Source organism: Carettochelys insculpta, chromosome 1, assembly GCF_033958435.1.
Source record: "Carettochelys insculpta isolate YL-2023 chromosome 1, ASM3395843v1, whole genome shotgun sequence".
Lineage (NCBI taxonomy): Eukaryota > Metazoa > Chordata > Testudines > Carettochelyidae > Carettochelys > Carettochelys insculpta.
Window position 1 is genome coordinate 320,768,374 of NC_134137.1, and position 15,220 is coordinate 320,783,593.

At 40.0% G+C, this 15,220-nt stretch overlaps 1 protein-coding gene across 7 annotated transcripts in view; it reads left to right on the plus strand.

Annotated features, from left to right (window-relative positions):
• The window catches only part of SCAF11 (SR-related CTD associated factor 11), a 109,372-nt gene that overhangs the window by 20,714 nt on the left and 73,438 nt on the right, over positions 1 to 15,220 (plus strand). For 5 of the 7 annotated variants that reach the window (XM_075014122.1, XM_075014102.1, XM_075014073.1 and 2 more), the window contains exons 2-4: positions 1,828 to 1,882; positions 11,227 to 11,307; positions 12,521 to 12,681. In XM_075014122.1, the coding sequence (XP_074870223.1) occupies positions 11,247 to 11,307; positions 12,521 to 12,681 (222 nt within the window). In that variant the 5' untranslated portion in view covers positions 1,828 to 1,882; positions 11,227 to 11,246. The remainder of the gene's footprint in view (positions 1 to 1,827; positions 1,883 to 11,226; positions 11,308 to 12,520; positions 12,682 to 15,220) is intronic. The other 2 variants (XM_075014107.1, XM_075014114.1) reach the window with 1 other exon arrangement.

Here is a 15,220-nt window from a genome sequence, read left to right on the forward strand (position 1 = left end):
TTAAAAATCATACCTTAAGTTAAACTGATGGAGTTCAATGTGTAGGAAAACCCCTAGTGCAAGTTGGAGCATTCTGAGGGGGGGAGTTCTCTTCAGTCATGATCTCCCACTTCATATAAAGTGAGTTAAAGATTTCATTGGTTTATTGTTGGTCACACCTGGTTATACTAGTCAGAAACAGGTACAGGCCTTTGGGGTGTAGGTCAGTGGTTCTCAAACTGTGGGTCATGACCCCATTGTAAATGGATCTCTGTGGCTGGCATTAGACAATGGGGTTCTGGTCTCAGGCCCTCTGTCTTGGGCTGAAACTCTTGAGCTTTGACTCCACCCAGGTTATTGAAGTTCAGTGTTTAGATCCCTGATTCAGGCTCAGGCTTTGGTCCCTAGACTGAGATTAAACAAGGCCATAAATGCTAAAAGAGTAACTTCTTAAGAAACAGAAACCCATGATAGTTTATATACTAGCAAAACAAAAAAGCAGTAAAGTAACACTTTAAAAGCTAACAAAATAATTTATTAGGTGAGCTTTCATGGGACAGACGCACTTCTTCAGACCATAGCCATAACCACATGGATGCAATTTTTAAGGCACAGAGAACCAAAAATAGCAATCAAGGTTGACAAATCAGAAAAAAAAATCAAGGTGAGCAGATTGTGGGGGGAGGGGGGAGAAGAGTCAAGAATTAGATTAAGCCAAGTATGCAAAAGAGCCCCTGTAATGACCCAGAAAATTCCCATCCCAGTTCAAACCACGTGTTAATGTGTCGAATTTGAATATAAAAGGGAGTTCAGTAGCCTCTTTCAAGACTGTTGTGAAACTTCTTCTTCAGTAAGACAGACTTTTAAGTCATTAACAGAATGGCCCACTCCATTAAAATATTGGCTGACTGGTTTGCGGATCAGGAGTGTTTTTATGTCTGTTTTGTGCCCATTAACTCTTTGTCTAAGAGAGTTTGAAGTCTGTCCAATATACAAAGCATCTGGGCATTGTTGGTACGTGATGGCGTATGTGATGTTAGTTGAGGAACATGAGAGAGTGCCTGTGATTCTGTGAATAACCTGGTTAGGTCCAGTTATGGTATCTCCAGAATAGATATGTGGACAAAGCTGGCAGGACTGGTGTTCCTGCAGTATAGACTGTGGCTGTTGGTGAGAATCCTCACAAGGTTGGGAGGTTGTCTGTAGGAGAGAACGGGAATGTCACCTAGGGCCTTCTGGAGTGTGGCATCCTGATTAAGGATAGGTTGTAGATCTTTAATAATTGGTTGCAGTGATTTGAGTTGGGGGCTGTTGGTAATGACCAGTGGTCTTAAAGTTTATATGCATCTGAAAAATCATCATCTGAATTATATCATTGCCGTTATTCTTAAACTGTGTTTTACGTATGTTAATCTGGCACAGGAAGTACACTTTTTTAAAACGTGCTTTTGTTGGTTTCAGTGTCATGCAAACAGTCATGTTCTTTTTTGTTTAATATTCCATGTCAACAACTAGATAATTTATATATTGTGCAATGACATGCATGAGGCAGTCCACACAATTTAATATAATTATGAAGAATGATGTGGTATAAAAACTTAGAAAGCTGGGGTGGTGTACAAAAATGGTGTGGTGTAAGAACTTAGAAAGCTGGTGTGATAAACAGCTGCAATAAAGTGAACTCTGAGAAGTACTACTAAAATATTCTTAAAGTTTACATTCTAAACGTTTACATTTCTTGGAAGGTAGTTTGTGGGAAGAAAAATGTTTAATCTTTTCTCAGTCCTTCTTCCTTCCCACTTTTTCCCAAAAATCTTAATTTGCCTTTTAAAATTTTGTTTTTCACAGTTTATCAAAACTCAACTATTGATCACATTCCAGATTCCTTGGATGCTAACATAACGTAAGTACTCTTAAAAATCTTTGTGTTACTACTCTGTTTAACACTCTTTTTAAAATGAGGTGGGAGGAATAGCCTTTCAGAATTCCTCAATGATATAACTTTTTAGTCACATTTTTCAATGCAATGAAAGCAAACGGCTCTTGTGTTGGTTTTGTTGAAGATGATGATGTTTGTGACTGGGAATAAGATTAGAAATGTATCAAGCTATTTAGAATCAGCTGTAATGCTATATCATTTCCCTATCCAAATGCACAGGTTTTTTTAGAATAGCATTCAGTGATTTTCATGCTGCTAGGAAAGCTCCAAAACAAATGTTCTAAAAATGCTAGTCTCTTTTCCCAAAAGATAATTTAAAACCAACAGATCTTCTACACTAGTCATGTCTGTGTATCTCCAGTTCCATTGTGTCCAGACTTTGAGTCTATGGTTTTGTGCTTTCTTCTTTATATTAGCCGGTATATTGATATTGACAAAGTTTCTGCTCAAAACACTTGAGGAAACTCCAGTGCAAAATGCATGCTTTCAGTCACAGTGAACCATGAATTTATGGGTCAGCTGCCAAAATCAAGGGGTTGAGAGATTGGCACTACTGCAACTCATGTTTGGAGGCTAGAAAGTTGACAGATGTTTGCCTGTCAACCTAAACTTGTCTTCAGGTTCTGCTATAGTCACTTTTAAGTATCACTTTTGTTATTAAAGATGTCAAGACACTTTCTGAGAGACAGGGCACTAACCCCCTGGTGCTGTTGTTTGTTTGCATAGCCAGTCTGGTAATTGCCTTATGCCTATTTCAAACTTCCCTGGCAGAGGATTACGGTATTTTGCATTTTCTGTTCCATCCATCTGCTGTACAATGATGATAAAAATTATAGAATCATAGGGCCTGGAAGGGACCTCCAGGCCATCTTTTGGTCCTCAGCAATCATGGTTAGACAAAGTATAATCTAGACCAGTTTTTCTCAACCTGTCTAGACTTCTGTACTACTTACAAGAATTTGATTTGTCATGCATTCCCCAAATTTCACCTTATTTAAAAACTTTTAAAAGTCAGACATAAAAATATAGAGGGGTAACAGCACACCATTATGAAAATATTACTTTATCTTTTTTATCATAATTATAAAATGTCAATTGGATGTATAAATATTGTACATACATTTCAGTTTATCGTATACTGATCAGTAAAAACAAATGGCTTATTGAATGACTTGTTTGTACTGATTGTTAGTGCTTTTTATGTAACCTGTTGTTAAAATAAAGCATATGTCTAGATGAATGGATCAGCTCCATAGAAGGCCTCTAATTACCTCCCAGGGCTCATGTACCCCTGATTTAAAACCACCGATCTAGGTCATCCCTGACAGGTCTTTTTCTGACCTGCTCTTAATCTCCATCATCAGAGATTCCATAACTTCTGTAAGCAAATTATTACAGGACTTAACTATCCTGATAGGAAGCTTTCCTTAATGTCCAATTTAAAAGGCCGTAGCTGCAATTTAAGCTAATTTGCTTCTTGTCCGATCCTCAGAGATTAGCTAGAAGAATTTTTCACCCTCCTTCTTGTAACAACCTTTTATATATATGAAAACTAGTGGCAGGCATGGGTAAGCATTCATGTAATACTTCCTGTCCGTGCCTGCCCTGAGCCAGGGAAAATGATGAGCCAACCAGTGGACCAAATTCAGTGATGAATCCTGGTTACATGTCAGCAGAGGTGCTTGCGCATATACTAAGGTGATGTCCCCTCGTAGTCTTCTCCAAACTAAACAAATCCAGTTTTTTAAAATCAACCTTCGTAGGTCATGTTTTCTAGATGTAATAATTTTTGTTGCCCTTAACTGTACTTTCTTCTTTCCTGAAATGTGGCACGCCAAACCAGTACTATAATATTGGACTGCTCGCTGCATATTTAGTTTGTGATCCTCTCTGACCCTAAATCCCTTTTTGCGGTAGTTCTTCCTAGGCAGTCATTTACATACAAGGAGATGAACATTTAGCACTGTATGGCCATGTCTGCACTTAGAGAAAACTTCAAAATAGCCATGCTAATGGCCATTTTAAAGAATACAAATGAGGCACTGAAATTCATAGTCAGTGCCTCATTAGCATGCCGCCGGCTGCGGCACTTCGAAATTCCTGCTTTTCGGTCCCGCACGGCTCGTCCAGAGGACCCCGCCAACTTCAAAATCCCCTTATTCCTATCAGGAGATAGGAACAGGGGGATTTCAAAGTTCCCAGGGTTCTTTCAAAAAGGACCCCTGTCTGGATGAGCTGCGTGGGAGCAAAAAGCGGTGATTTTGAAGTGCTGCGGCGGCAGCATGCTAATGAGGTGCCGAGTATGCATTTCAGTGCCTCGTTAGTATTCTTCGAAATGGCCATTCACATGGCCATTTCGAAGTTTTCTGTAAAGGTGAACGTAGCCTATGAGAGTGGTACAAACAGCTGGCTGGGTACAGTTGCTTTGGGAACCACATAACTTTGAATTTCAGGATTATTGTGCATTTAAAGGAGAGCTTCAGAGGGATTGATTAGATTTGCACTTTTAAAAAAGGGACAAGTACAATGTTTAGAAATGTAAGTTGTGCTCCATTTTAATACAACTACTTGAAATCATGAAAAATCTAAATTGCAGATGTCTGGTTTTACTTCAGATACTTTAAGAAAGGGAATTAACTTAAGGATTTCGAATACAAACTTTTTCAAATCTTTGTTAATCAACGTGTGCTGATAGAGTAAAAAATCCAGATTTCTCTGGAGCTAAAGGAAATGGTAGCTCAAAAATCTCAGTTAAAAACGCACACCATTAATGCCATTTTTCCTTAATTTTTCCATGATCATTCTATCCTGACAGCAAATGGAAAGCAGCATAGGTGTTGTTCACTGCTGGTATGAGGCTCAAAAAGCATTTCTTAGCATTCTCCCTGTGTACTCTTCTGAGGGCACATCTATACTTATGGGAAGATAGATGCACTGCAGTAGATCTTCTGGAGGTCGATTTTGCGTGTCTGGTGTAGATGTGGCAAAATCTACTTCTCTGGGCTTGGCCGTCAGCCCCTGTGCTCCACTCTGTCACGTGGAGTAATGGACATTGGCATGAGACGAAGAGGCTCATGCTATGCTGGGGAAGAAAGTCAATTCTGGTACACAAATGGCATAGCTAGAATTGAGTTTCTGAAATCGACAGTAATGCCAATTGTAGACCTAGCCTTAGAGGAAGAGAACCAGAAATTACTCCAGTAATAATATTACTATTCTAAATTCTATTCCTGAGGCTTCCTTTCAAACACACTCTGGATATTCAGTGGCTTAGAGCCTGTTTACATGGGGAAATTGCTCTGGAATAAGGTAGTATATGAACTTAAAGCACAGGAAGTTCCAGAATAATTCACTGCATGGAAACTCTTGCACTAGAATTAGTGTGTCCATATACAGAACTGTTCCAGAGTAGGTGTTTGGGAATAGCCCCCTCCACAGTAGCTATTCCAGTCAATTTCCATATCATAGAATCATAGAACACTAGGACTGGAAGGGACCTTGAGAGGCCATCGAGTCCAGCCCCCTGCCCCAATGGCAGGACCAAGTACTATCTAAACCATCCCTGATAGATATCTGTCTAACCTGTTCTTAAATATCTCCAGCGATGGAGATTCCACAACCTCCCTTGGCAATTTATTCCACTGTTTGACTGCCCTGACGGTTAGGAACTTTTTCCTAATGTGCAACCTAAACCTTCCTTGCTGCAGTTTAAGCCCGTTGCCTCTTGGTCTATCCTCAGAGGGCAAGAAGAACAAGTTTTCTCCTTCCTCCTTGTGACTCTCTTTTAGATACCTGAAAACCGCTATCATGTCTCCCCTCAATCTTCTCTTTTCCAAACTAAACAAGCCCAATTCTTTCAACCTTTTTTTGATAGATCACATTCTCTAGACCTTTAATCATTCTTGTTGCTCTTTTCTGGACCCTCTCTAGTTTCTCCACATCTTTTTTGAACTGCGGTGCCCAGAACTGGACACAATACTCAAGCTGAGGCCTAACCAGTGCAGAGTAGAGCAGGAGAATGACTTCTCGTGTCTTGTTCACAACATACCTGTTAATGCATCCCAGAATCATGTTTGCTTTTTTTGCAACAGTATCACACTGTTGACTCATATTTAGCTTGTGGTCCACTATAATCTCTAGGTCCCTTTCTGCTGTAGTCATTCCTAGACAGTCTCTCTCCATTCTGTATGTGTGAAACTGACTGTTCCTTCCCAAGTGGAGCACTTTGCATTTGTCCTTATTAAACTTCATCCTGTTTACGTCAGACCATTTCTCCATTTTATCCAGATCATTTTGACTTATGACCCTATCCTCCAAAGCAGTTGCAACCCCTCCCAACTTGGTATCATCTGCAAACTTAATAAGCATACTTTCTATGCCAATATCTAAATCATTGATGAAGACATTGAACAGAACTGGTCCTAACACAGACCCCTGCAGAACCCCACTTGTTATACTTTTCCAGCAGGATTGAGAACCATTAAGAACTACTCTCTGGGTATGGTTATCCCTCCAGTTATGCACCCACCTTATAGTAGCCTCATCTAAATTGTATTTGCCTAGTTTTTTGATAAGAATATCATGAGATCGTATCAAATGCTTTAGTAAATACCACCTCTACCGCTTCTCCCCTATCCACAAGGCTTGTTATCCTATCAAAGAAAGCTATCAGATTAGTTTGACAAGATTTATTCTTTACAAACCCATGCTGGCTGTTTCCTGTTACCTTACCACCTTCCAAGTGCTTGCAGATGATTTATTTAATTACCTGCTCCATTATCTTTCCTGGCACTGAAGTTAAGCTGACTGGCCTGTAGTTTCCTGGCTTATTCTTATTCCTCTTTTTATAGATGGGTGCTATATTTGCCCCTTTCCAGGCTTCTGGAATCTCTCCTGTCTCCCATGATTTTCCATATATGATAGATAAAAGCTCAGATACCTCCTCTATCAGCTCCTTGAGTATTCTAGGATGCATTTCATCAGGCCCTGGTGACTTGCAGACATCTAATTTTCCTAAGTGATTTTTAACTTGTCCTTTTTTTATTTCAACTTCTAGCCCTACCCCTTTCCCACTAGCATTCACTATGTTGGGCATTCCTTCATCAGATTTCTCAGTGAAGACCGAAACAAAGAAGTCATTAAGCATCTCTGCCATTTCCAAGTTCCCTGTTACTGTTTCTCCCTCCTCACTGAGCAATGGCCCTACCCTGTCCCTGGTCTTCCTCTTGTTTCTAATATATTTATAAAAAGCCTTCTTGTTTCCCTTTATGCCTGTAGCTAGTTTGAGCTCATTTTGTGCCTTAACCTTGCCAATCTTTCTCCTGCATTCTTGTGGTGTTTGCCTATATTCATCCTTTGTAATTTTTCCTTGTTTCCATTTTTTATACAATTCCTTTTTTTATTTTGAGATCATGAAAGATCTCATGGTTAAGCCAAGGCAGTCTTTTTCCATATTTTCTATCTTTCCTACACAGTGGGATAGCTTGCTTTTGGGCCCTTAATAATGTCCTTTTGAAAAACTGCCAACTCTCCTCAGCTGTTTTTCCCCTCAGTTTTGCTTCCCATGGGACCTTACCTACCAGCTCTCTGAGTTTACCAGAATCTGCCCTCCTGAAATCCGTTCTCTCTATTTTGCTGTTTTCTGTTCTACCCTTCCTTAGGATTGTGAACTCTGTGATTTCATGATCACTTTCACCCAAGCTGCCTTCCACCTTCAAGTTCTCTACCAATTCCTCCCTATTTGTTAAAATCAAATCTAAAACAGCTTCCCCCCTGTAGCTTTTCTAACCTTTTGGAATGAAAAATTGTCTCCAATACAATCCAGGAACTTACTGGATAGTCTGTGCCCTGCTATATTAGTTTCCCAACATATATCTGGATAGATGAAGTCCCCATCACCACCAAATCTGGGGCCCTGCTTGACTTTGTTAGCTGTTTTAAAAAAAAATCCTCTTCCACCTGGCTAGGCAGCCTGTAGTAGACGCCTAGCAGGACATCACCCTTGTTTTTAACCCCTCTTAGTCTAACCCAGAGACTCTCAACACGTCCATCTCCACCTCAGTCCAAGTGTGTACATTTTTACTATATAAGGCAACACCTCCCCGCTTTCTTCCCTGTCTTTCCTTCCTAAGCAGGCTGTACCCTTCAATACCAACATTCCAATCATGTGTATTATCCCACCAAGTTTCTGTGATGCCAACGATGTCATAGTTATATTTATTTATTAGCACTTCCAGTTCTTCCTTATTACCCATACTACTTTTATTTGTGTATAGGCATCTAAGATACTGATTTGATCTTGCCTCCCTGTTTTGCCCTGGCCCTCTTTTTACTCTGACATTGTTGCCCATGCTGCCTCCCATTTCTGACCGATCACCCAGGTTGCCATGTTCTCCACTTACCTGTGGGCTTTGTTCCCCTGCCCCTGTCAAACCTAGTTTAAAGCCCTCCTCACTAGGTTAGCCAGTCTGTGTCCAAATACGATCTTTCCTCTTCTCGAAAGGTGAACGCCATCTCTTCCCGGCTCATGGAGTCAGATACTCCTCAACCTGGCCACCTCCTCCTGTAGCTCCTCCACCTGTCGCCTGAGAGATTCCACCAGCAGGCACCTTTCACACTGGGTGGTCCCCCCAGCCTGGACATCAGTGAGTGGGATTTGCAAGCTACAGTCCCTGCAAAGCCACACCAGGATCTGGATAGAGGCATCCATGGTCAGGCGGTCTGTCTGGCTACAGGCACAGATGGAGGAGACAGCAGTAGTGGCGGCACAGGTGTTGCGGGTCTTCCTAACCATCGTAGGCCTCCCTCTGTCAAACTCCCTCTTAAACTCCCATGTCTGCGGCTCCCTGTCCGCTTCACTCCCCTGGTCGCCCTTGCACTCTCACCTGGTAGCTTTTGCAGCGGCAGGATCACTTGCTCTCCCTCTTAAACTCCCCTGTCTGCAGCTCCCTGTCCGCTTCGCTCCCCTGGTCGCCCTTGCCTCTAGCTTTTAAAGCCTCCTGGCCTGGGTCAGACCCTCCCCCTGTGAGTCACACAGGGGAAGGCCGATCAAGGGAACAAAGGTCAGGCAGGCAGTCCCAGCTGCCACTGAAACTGACCCACCTGAAATCAAAATGGCAGTTCAAATTCAAACAGATTCAAACAGTTAAGCACACTCACTCACTCCAAAAGCCAGCGCTCTCACCTGGTAGCTTCTGCAGCGGCAGGATCACTTGTTCTCCCTCTTAAACTCCCTTGTCTGTAGCTGCTTGTCTGCTTCGTTCCCCTGGTCGCCCTTGCCTCTGGCTTTTAAAGCCTCCTGGCCTGGGTCAGACCCTACCCCTCTGAGTCACACAAGGGAAGGCCAATCAAGGGAACAAAGGTGAGGCAGGCAGTCCCATATATGGGCAAGTTCTCCAATTAAAAGGCACTACACGAGACCATTGGCAGCAATGGTGCTCATCTTCCTGTTCTCATCACAAGTTTGGTAAGACAGCATGTGGGCGTAGCCCTGAATCAGGAGTTTTAGCAAAGAGCTACTACCTGTTTTGAAGGGGACTATGAAATGGGAATCTGTACATCAGCATCAAATCTCAGGAGTAAGCAGAGCATATAGTGTTGACGAGTTCAGAGAAGGGAAGGCTACCATGTAACAGCTAGTGGCTTTAGTGCCACTGCTTGAAAAGTGAGATATGGCTTGCAAAGGGATGTCTGTGCTGCAGTTAGATACTCATAGCGGAGCTGTTTAAGTGATTTCTATACTAGGGCTGCAGCCTCCACTCTAGACCCCTGGAAAGTTGGAGGGTCCTTGAAGTCTGGCTGCAGATTAGCCCTGGAAGTTTACTTTGCAGTTAAGCCCAAGTATTTGAAATCGAGTCAACTGGCACAGAGAGCTAGAGCATGACACTCTTCTTTTCCATCCCCAGCTAAGGAGACTTGGGATAGGTCTAGCTCTTGATTCAGTGGACAAAACTGCATTCAGACTTGTTTGTTCCTTGCACAGTATCACATCAGTGCAGTCTGAATGAATGGAATGTAGGTCCTAGGGATCTCTTTAGCTTTTCCATTTTTATTTAACACTCTTCCCTTCTGGCTTATTGTGTCTACTGGGTCTTCTGCACTGGGGACTATGAAATCTGTATCTGCAGTTGTGACCTATCTCCAGTCTCCTATTTCAGCCTGCCTCATTCATGTTTATTTCTGGTTCTCGGGACAACACTTTCAACTTAACAAGGCTAAAACGTCTTTCTTCTAAGTCCTCTTAATTCTCGCTGTTGTCATTCTACCATTTCTATTCTTCAGGCCTGGGCCATCAACTACATCTCTTCTCACTCCTCCGTGTACATCTAAAAAATTTCCATATTCTGCTGGTCCTCCCTACTCCCTGTCCACCACCCACTGCTTAAGGTGGAATGGCTGAGTATAGTTGCTGTGGTTTTGTTAAAGATGGAGAAGCCCGCTTATGGGAACAAAGGGTGACAATTTTTCAAGGGGGCTTTTCAAGGAAGAACATATTTTCTGTCAATAAAAATTAATACTTTTCCTTTTTAAAATCCTAATCTTTTATTGGTGAAACTCTCTAACTCAGAACACCCACATCTGGTAACATTTGTAATCCAGTGTGATTTGTAGTTAGCTGGATAACCACTTACGGGTGTGGCCAAGCTTCTTGCAGTCCCATGATGTTTATTTCCATGCACCAGTCCTGACTTCTTGTTCTGTGCTATAATTTATACCAAAATGTCTTCTCAGAGCCCAGTAAGCAGTGGAAGTATTGGTAATGCTGCTAGGCCAGTGGTTCCCGATCTGTGGACCCCTGATGGTGCATGAGGGTACTGCAGCAGATCCATGGGAAAAAATAAAAGATGAATAAAATGATCATAGACAATAGAATTGGCTTTGATGGGGGTCTGCAAATAGTTTGGTGGGGGATGATTGGGGGTCTGCACTAGTGAAAAAGTATTGACCTCCTGAGGTGTGGCAAATTCTTTCTGGCATTGGTCAGGTCCCAAGGGTGCTGGATTAGAGAAGTTTAACCTGTATTAATATAGTTCTGACACTAAAAGATGGTCTTTATTAGGTTTCACAATGGCTATACTACATAGTCACTTACTTGAGGTGTTCCAGTGAGAGATCGTGGTCAAAATATGCATATTAAATTGTCCTTATTTTGCATCTCTTCCTGATAAACGCATGTCTTCTCCTCTTTATATAGTAAAACAGTGATGAGCACTGGAATTCTTTTTATGAAGTTGATAGTGGTTAATTACTCTAAATAGAATGTAAACATGTATTATGAGAACCTAAATATTTATTTCAATATTTTTCAGGTTAAATTTCCCAAGTAGAGATGAAGAACAAGAAGAAAGGTATTCCAGATATTGAGGATCAAAAACATGACGACATGGAAGGTAACATGTGCATGTGAATGTTTATGTAATGTAACTGGTGCATGGTGTCAGAAACAATATTTGAAATTACGTGAAATTAAAATTTGAGGGAAAACACAAAAATGTGTTATGGTTAGTGCTTAGGTTTCAGCAGTGTGCTTACATTGTAGCTTTGATCTTTCTCTGAATTAATAAATTGTAGGTTGTAGAATTTAATGTGTAAATTTACACTGGTTACCTCCCGCCCCTTTTTTTTTTCCTGACTGGGAAGATCCCTGAATACTGTACGATACAATATTCAACCTGATCACAGTTCTAGAGACAGAACCAGACATCTCAGTTGCAGGCAGGGATTGCAACTTAATAGCAGTGGAGTTTTTTGTAAATTTGAGTAAAATCTCTTCATTTGTTTTTTGAGTTATGGATGAGTGGAAAAACATGAAAACGTTGAGAGAAGGAATCAATATATAGCATAAAAGTTTTAAAGTTAACGTGTCTTGGAAGTAGTCCTTACTACTTGTTGTGAACGATGGGTGAATTCAGTTTGTTTTGAACATAAGTTCTGATTTAACGAAATTAAAATGTTGCTGCATTTAGTGTGCATAGTAGATACTTCATTAGATTGAGACAAAGTAATCTGAAGATGTAATTTTAATTTGAATGAAAGTACAAAAAACCTACAATTAAGGCTAGATGTGTTTTTATTGATTTACAACATATTAGAATTCAGATATGCTTACCTCATCCTATTGTGTACAGATAGCACAAGCATATGAGAGCAGGCAAAGTGGTACTCTTTTTATGTTGTGCATTTATTCCAAATAAAATCAGGCTAGATTAGTTCAATAATTTATCCCATCATCCCTGTGTTTATATCTTAAAAAAAAAATTAATTTAGAGCTAACTTCAATTCCTTTGATTGGAAAATACTGGCGAGAGTTATGTATTTATCAAGCTATTCAGGTTTTTTCCAAACAAGTCAAAGTTCCATTATTACTATCGCTGTTTTGGTCAACAGCCTAACTAAATAACATTGATAATTAACTTGCTGCTCTTTACTACAATGACGTGCATTATTAACCTTGTATACAAAACACTAGATATTAAATTTGAAGAATTGGGAAGATGCTAGTTATGTACAGTTGTTAGCACACTTTTCACGCCAAGCGTTGTATTCAATTCTAACTTAGTTTCAGAAGTGAAAAATAATTGAAGGTGTCAATGTTAATAACAGGTGAAGAGAATGAAGAGAGCTGTTCCTGTCCTACTGCTGTGTTATACGATGAAGGTGACAGGTGCCCGATCTGTCTAAATTGCCTTTTAGAACAGGAGGTTGGCTTTCCTGACAACTGCAAAAACTTCTTCTGCATGACCTGTATTCTTAAATGGGCTGAAGTAAGTTTGAGAACAAAGATATAACATATTTTGTGTCTCTGAAATTCTTTAATGGGAAAAATAACTGGCTAGCTGTTCGAGTAAAGTAGTAACTAATAATTTTGACTATTTATTTCAACCCTTTGAAAGTGTTCTAATTAGATTCAGTTTTTCAAAATTATTTAAATCTGTTTATAACTAGTGCTAAATAGCTTTGTCCACTGTTTGGATAGTCAGATACCTTAAATTTTCTTTCAAGACCTCCCAGCTCTTCTGGTGCCCATAAGAATGTGGTCATTTAATTGTAGCTGTTTTGAGGAGTAGATTGAGATAAGCACCACTTCATATTTGCTACTGCTAATTATGTAAAGTTGTTTGTTTGCATCCCACTCCACAAACTATTTATACTTCTTTTATACTGTAAGCCTTTCTGGGCAGGGACAGTTTTTTTTTTTTTATACTTACCTGTACAGTAGCTAGCAGAATGGGGTCTCGATTTTCTAATTCTCCAGTTTGATGCTGCTTCCTAGGAATTTATTAAGAAATATTGCTTCTTCAAGATTCTTCACTGGGGTCATATTAAAAATTGACATGAATTATTCAGATCATAATCACAGTTTCTGTATTTTGTAACTAGGTTTTGTTTTCTTGTTTAAATTCTTTTCCTTGATGTTTAAATCTATATCTAACGTACATTCACTGAATCAAATCCACTGCAGCAAAACCATTATTTTTTAAATTCTGTCAAACCTAGCTTCAGCTGAAAGTGGGGAAGAGCAGTGGGTCATTTGTATATTCACTGTCTTTGGTGCCCACTGTAAACACATTACTGTCTTCAAAGAATATTGTCCTTCTGAGCTAGTGCATTGTTTCTCTTTCAGTACCATACCAACCTGAAGGTAGGTCTACACAGCAGTTATTTCAAACACCTGTTATTTTGAAATAACTAACCTAGCATCTACACAATGCAACTGTTATTTCAAAATGAATTCAAAATAACGGGTGTCTTATTTTTGAAAATTGGTAAGCCGCATTTCAAGAGGAATAACGCCTATTTAGAAATAGCTATTTCAAAATAGGTTCTGATAAGACAGGGAGTAGCACCTGTTTCAAAATAAGCCATAGTGTATCCAATAGCTCTGTTTCAAAACAGGCTTTATAGCTGCATCTAGAGTGTCAGGTTGCTGGCAGCATGATGCAAATGGCTGCTCATCTGCATATTTATTTAGCTTATTTGCATATCCATGGCAGAAGACAAGCAGTGTATGCATGGTTCTGCTTGCAAAACCCCTTCCGTCGCCAGTCCCTTATCTCTAGCACCTTATCCCTGAAATTTTTCAGAGACAGAAGGGGTTTTTGCTGACAGAACCACACCTACATAGCTTGTTTTCTGCTATGCATATGCAAATGAGTGGCCATTTGCAATTTCGTGAGCCCTCATTTGCATCATGCTGCCGGCAGCTGGACTGAACTTAGATGCGGCTGATGTGTTTAGACAATACATTCTGAAATAGCTAAGGGTTATTTCTAAATGCATTTTTGCATGTAGCAAAGTTATTTTAAAATAAGCTACTTTGGAACAAGTCCGGAGAGTTCTGCTCTCTACAGTCGTCCTTGTTAGAGTAAATGAGATTTTTGGTGTAAATTCATGCTTTACCAGATCGCTAATCATATGCTTAGAAAATAAGATCTCTTCCCTCTTGTTTCCTTATGCAATAGCTTTTCTCGTTGTTGTTGCCTTTATCTACTATATATAATTATCTACAAGGCTTAATTAGGATTGAGACCTCCGTTGTACTCGGCACTAAACAAAAGCAGAATAAATGATGATTTTGTCCCCAAACTAGTTTTCAGTCTCTTTATCTGAGATTGACAAAGATGTACCTTTTCAGTTTGCTTGTGTGCTGTGTAGGTTTTGTTAATTGTCTATGGGACCTGCTTGCTCATCCCATTGTGGATGAAGTTGAGTGGGGGATGAGGGGAAACATCAAATAACTTTATGAAGTTATCGTCGGGATCTGAGGATCCCTTCAGCCCATGAAATTATAATTTTAAAACTACTTTGTAAAGTTTGGAGATTCCAGAGTGCTCTTGCTGGGGGTTATTTACAAGTGGCTTTATAGGAGTTTATATTGACCATGTAGCCACTAGTAGTATTGTTAATGTCATGTGGTTTGGTCACTACTTTTTTCCTAGTGTTTAGTATTAAAAATTTATTGTTGGCTTTAGGGTGCTTTTATATTTGGGTGAAGGAAGAATTTAATATTTGCTTGCACATCTTGATCTTTCTGTATAACGATTCCTTTGTAAATAACTGTCCATTACATTAACTTATGAGTAGAAATAACCCAATTTGGAATACAGAAGATGGTACAATAACATATCTTCTTTTCTGAATATACAATAACTAGTTTTGTGCTCTCATATACAAGTTCCTGAAGCTTTTTAGTTTATATTACCAGGTATTCTTCTTCGAGTGTCCCCGTGGGTGCTCCACAATAGGTGTTGGGCTCGCCCAGCGCCGCAGATGGGATCTTCCAAGCAGTTTCTGCCGTACCGC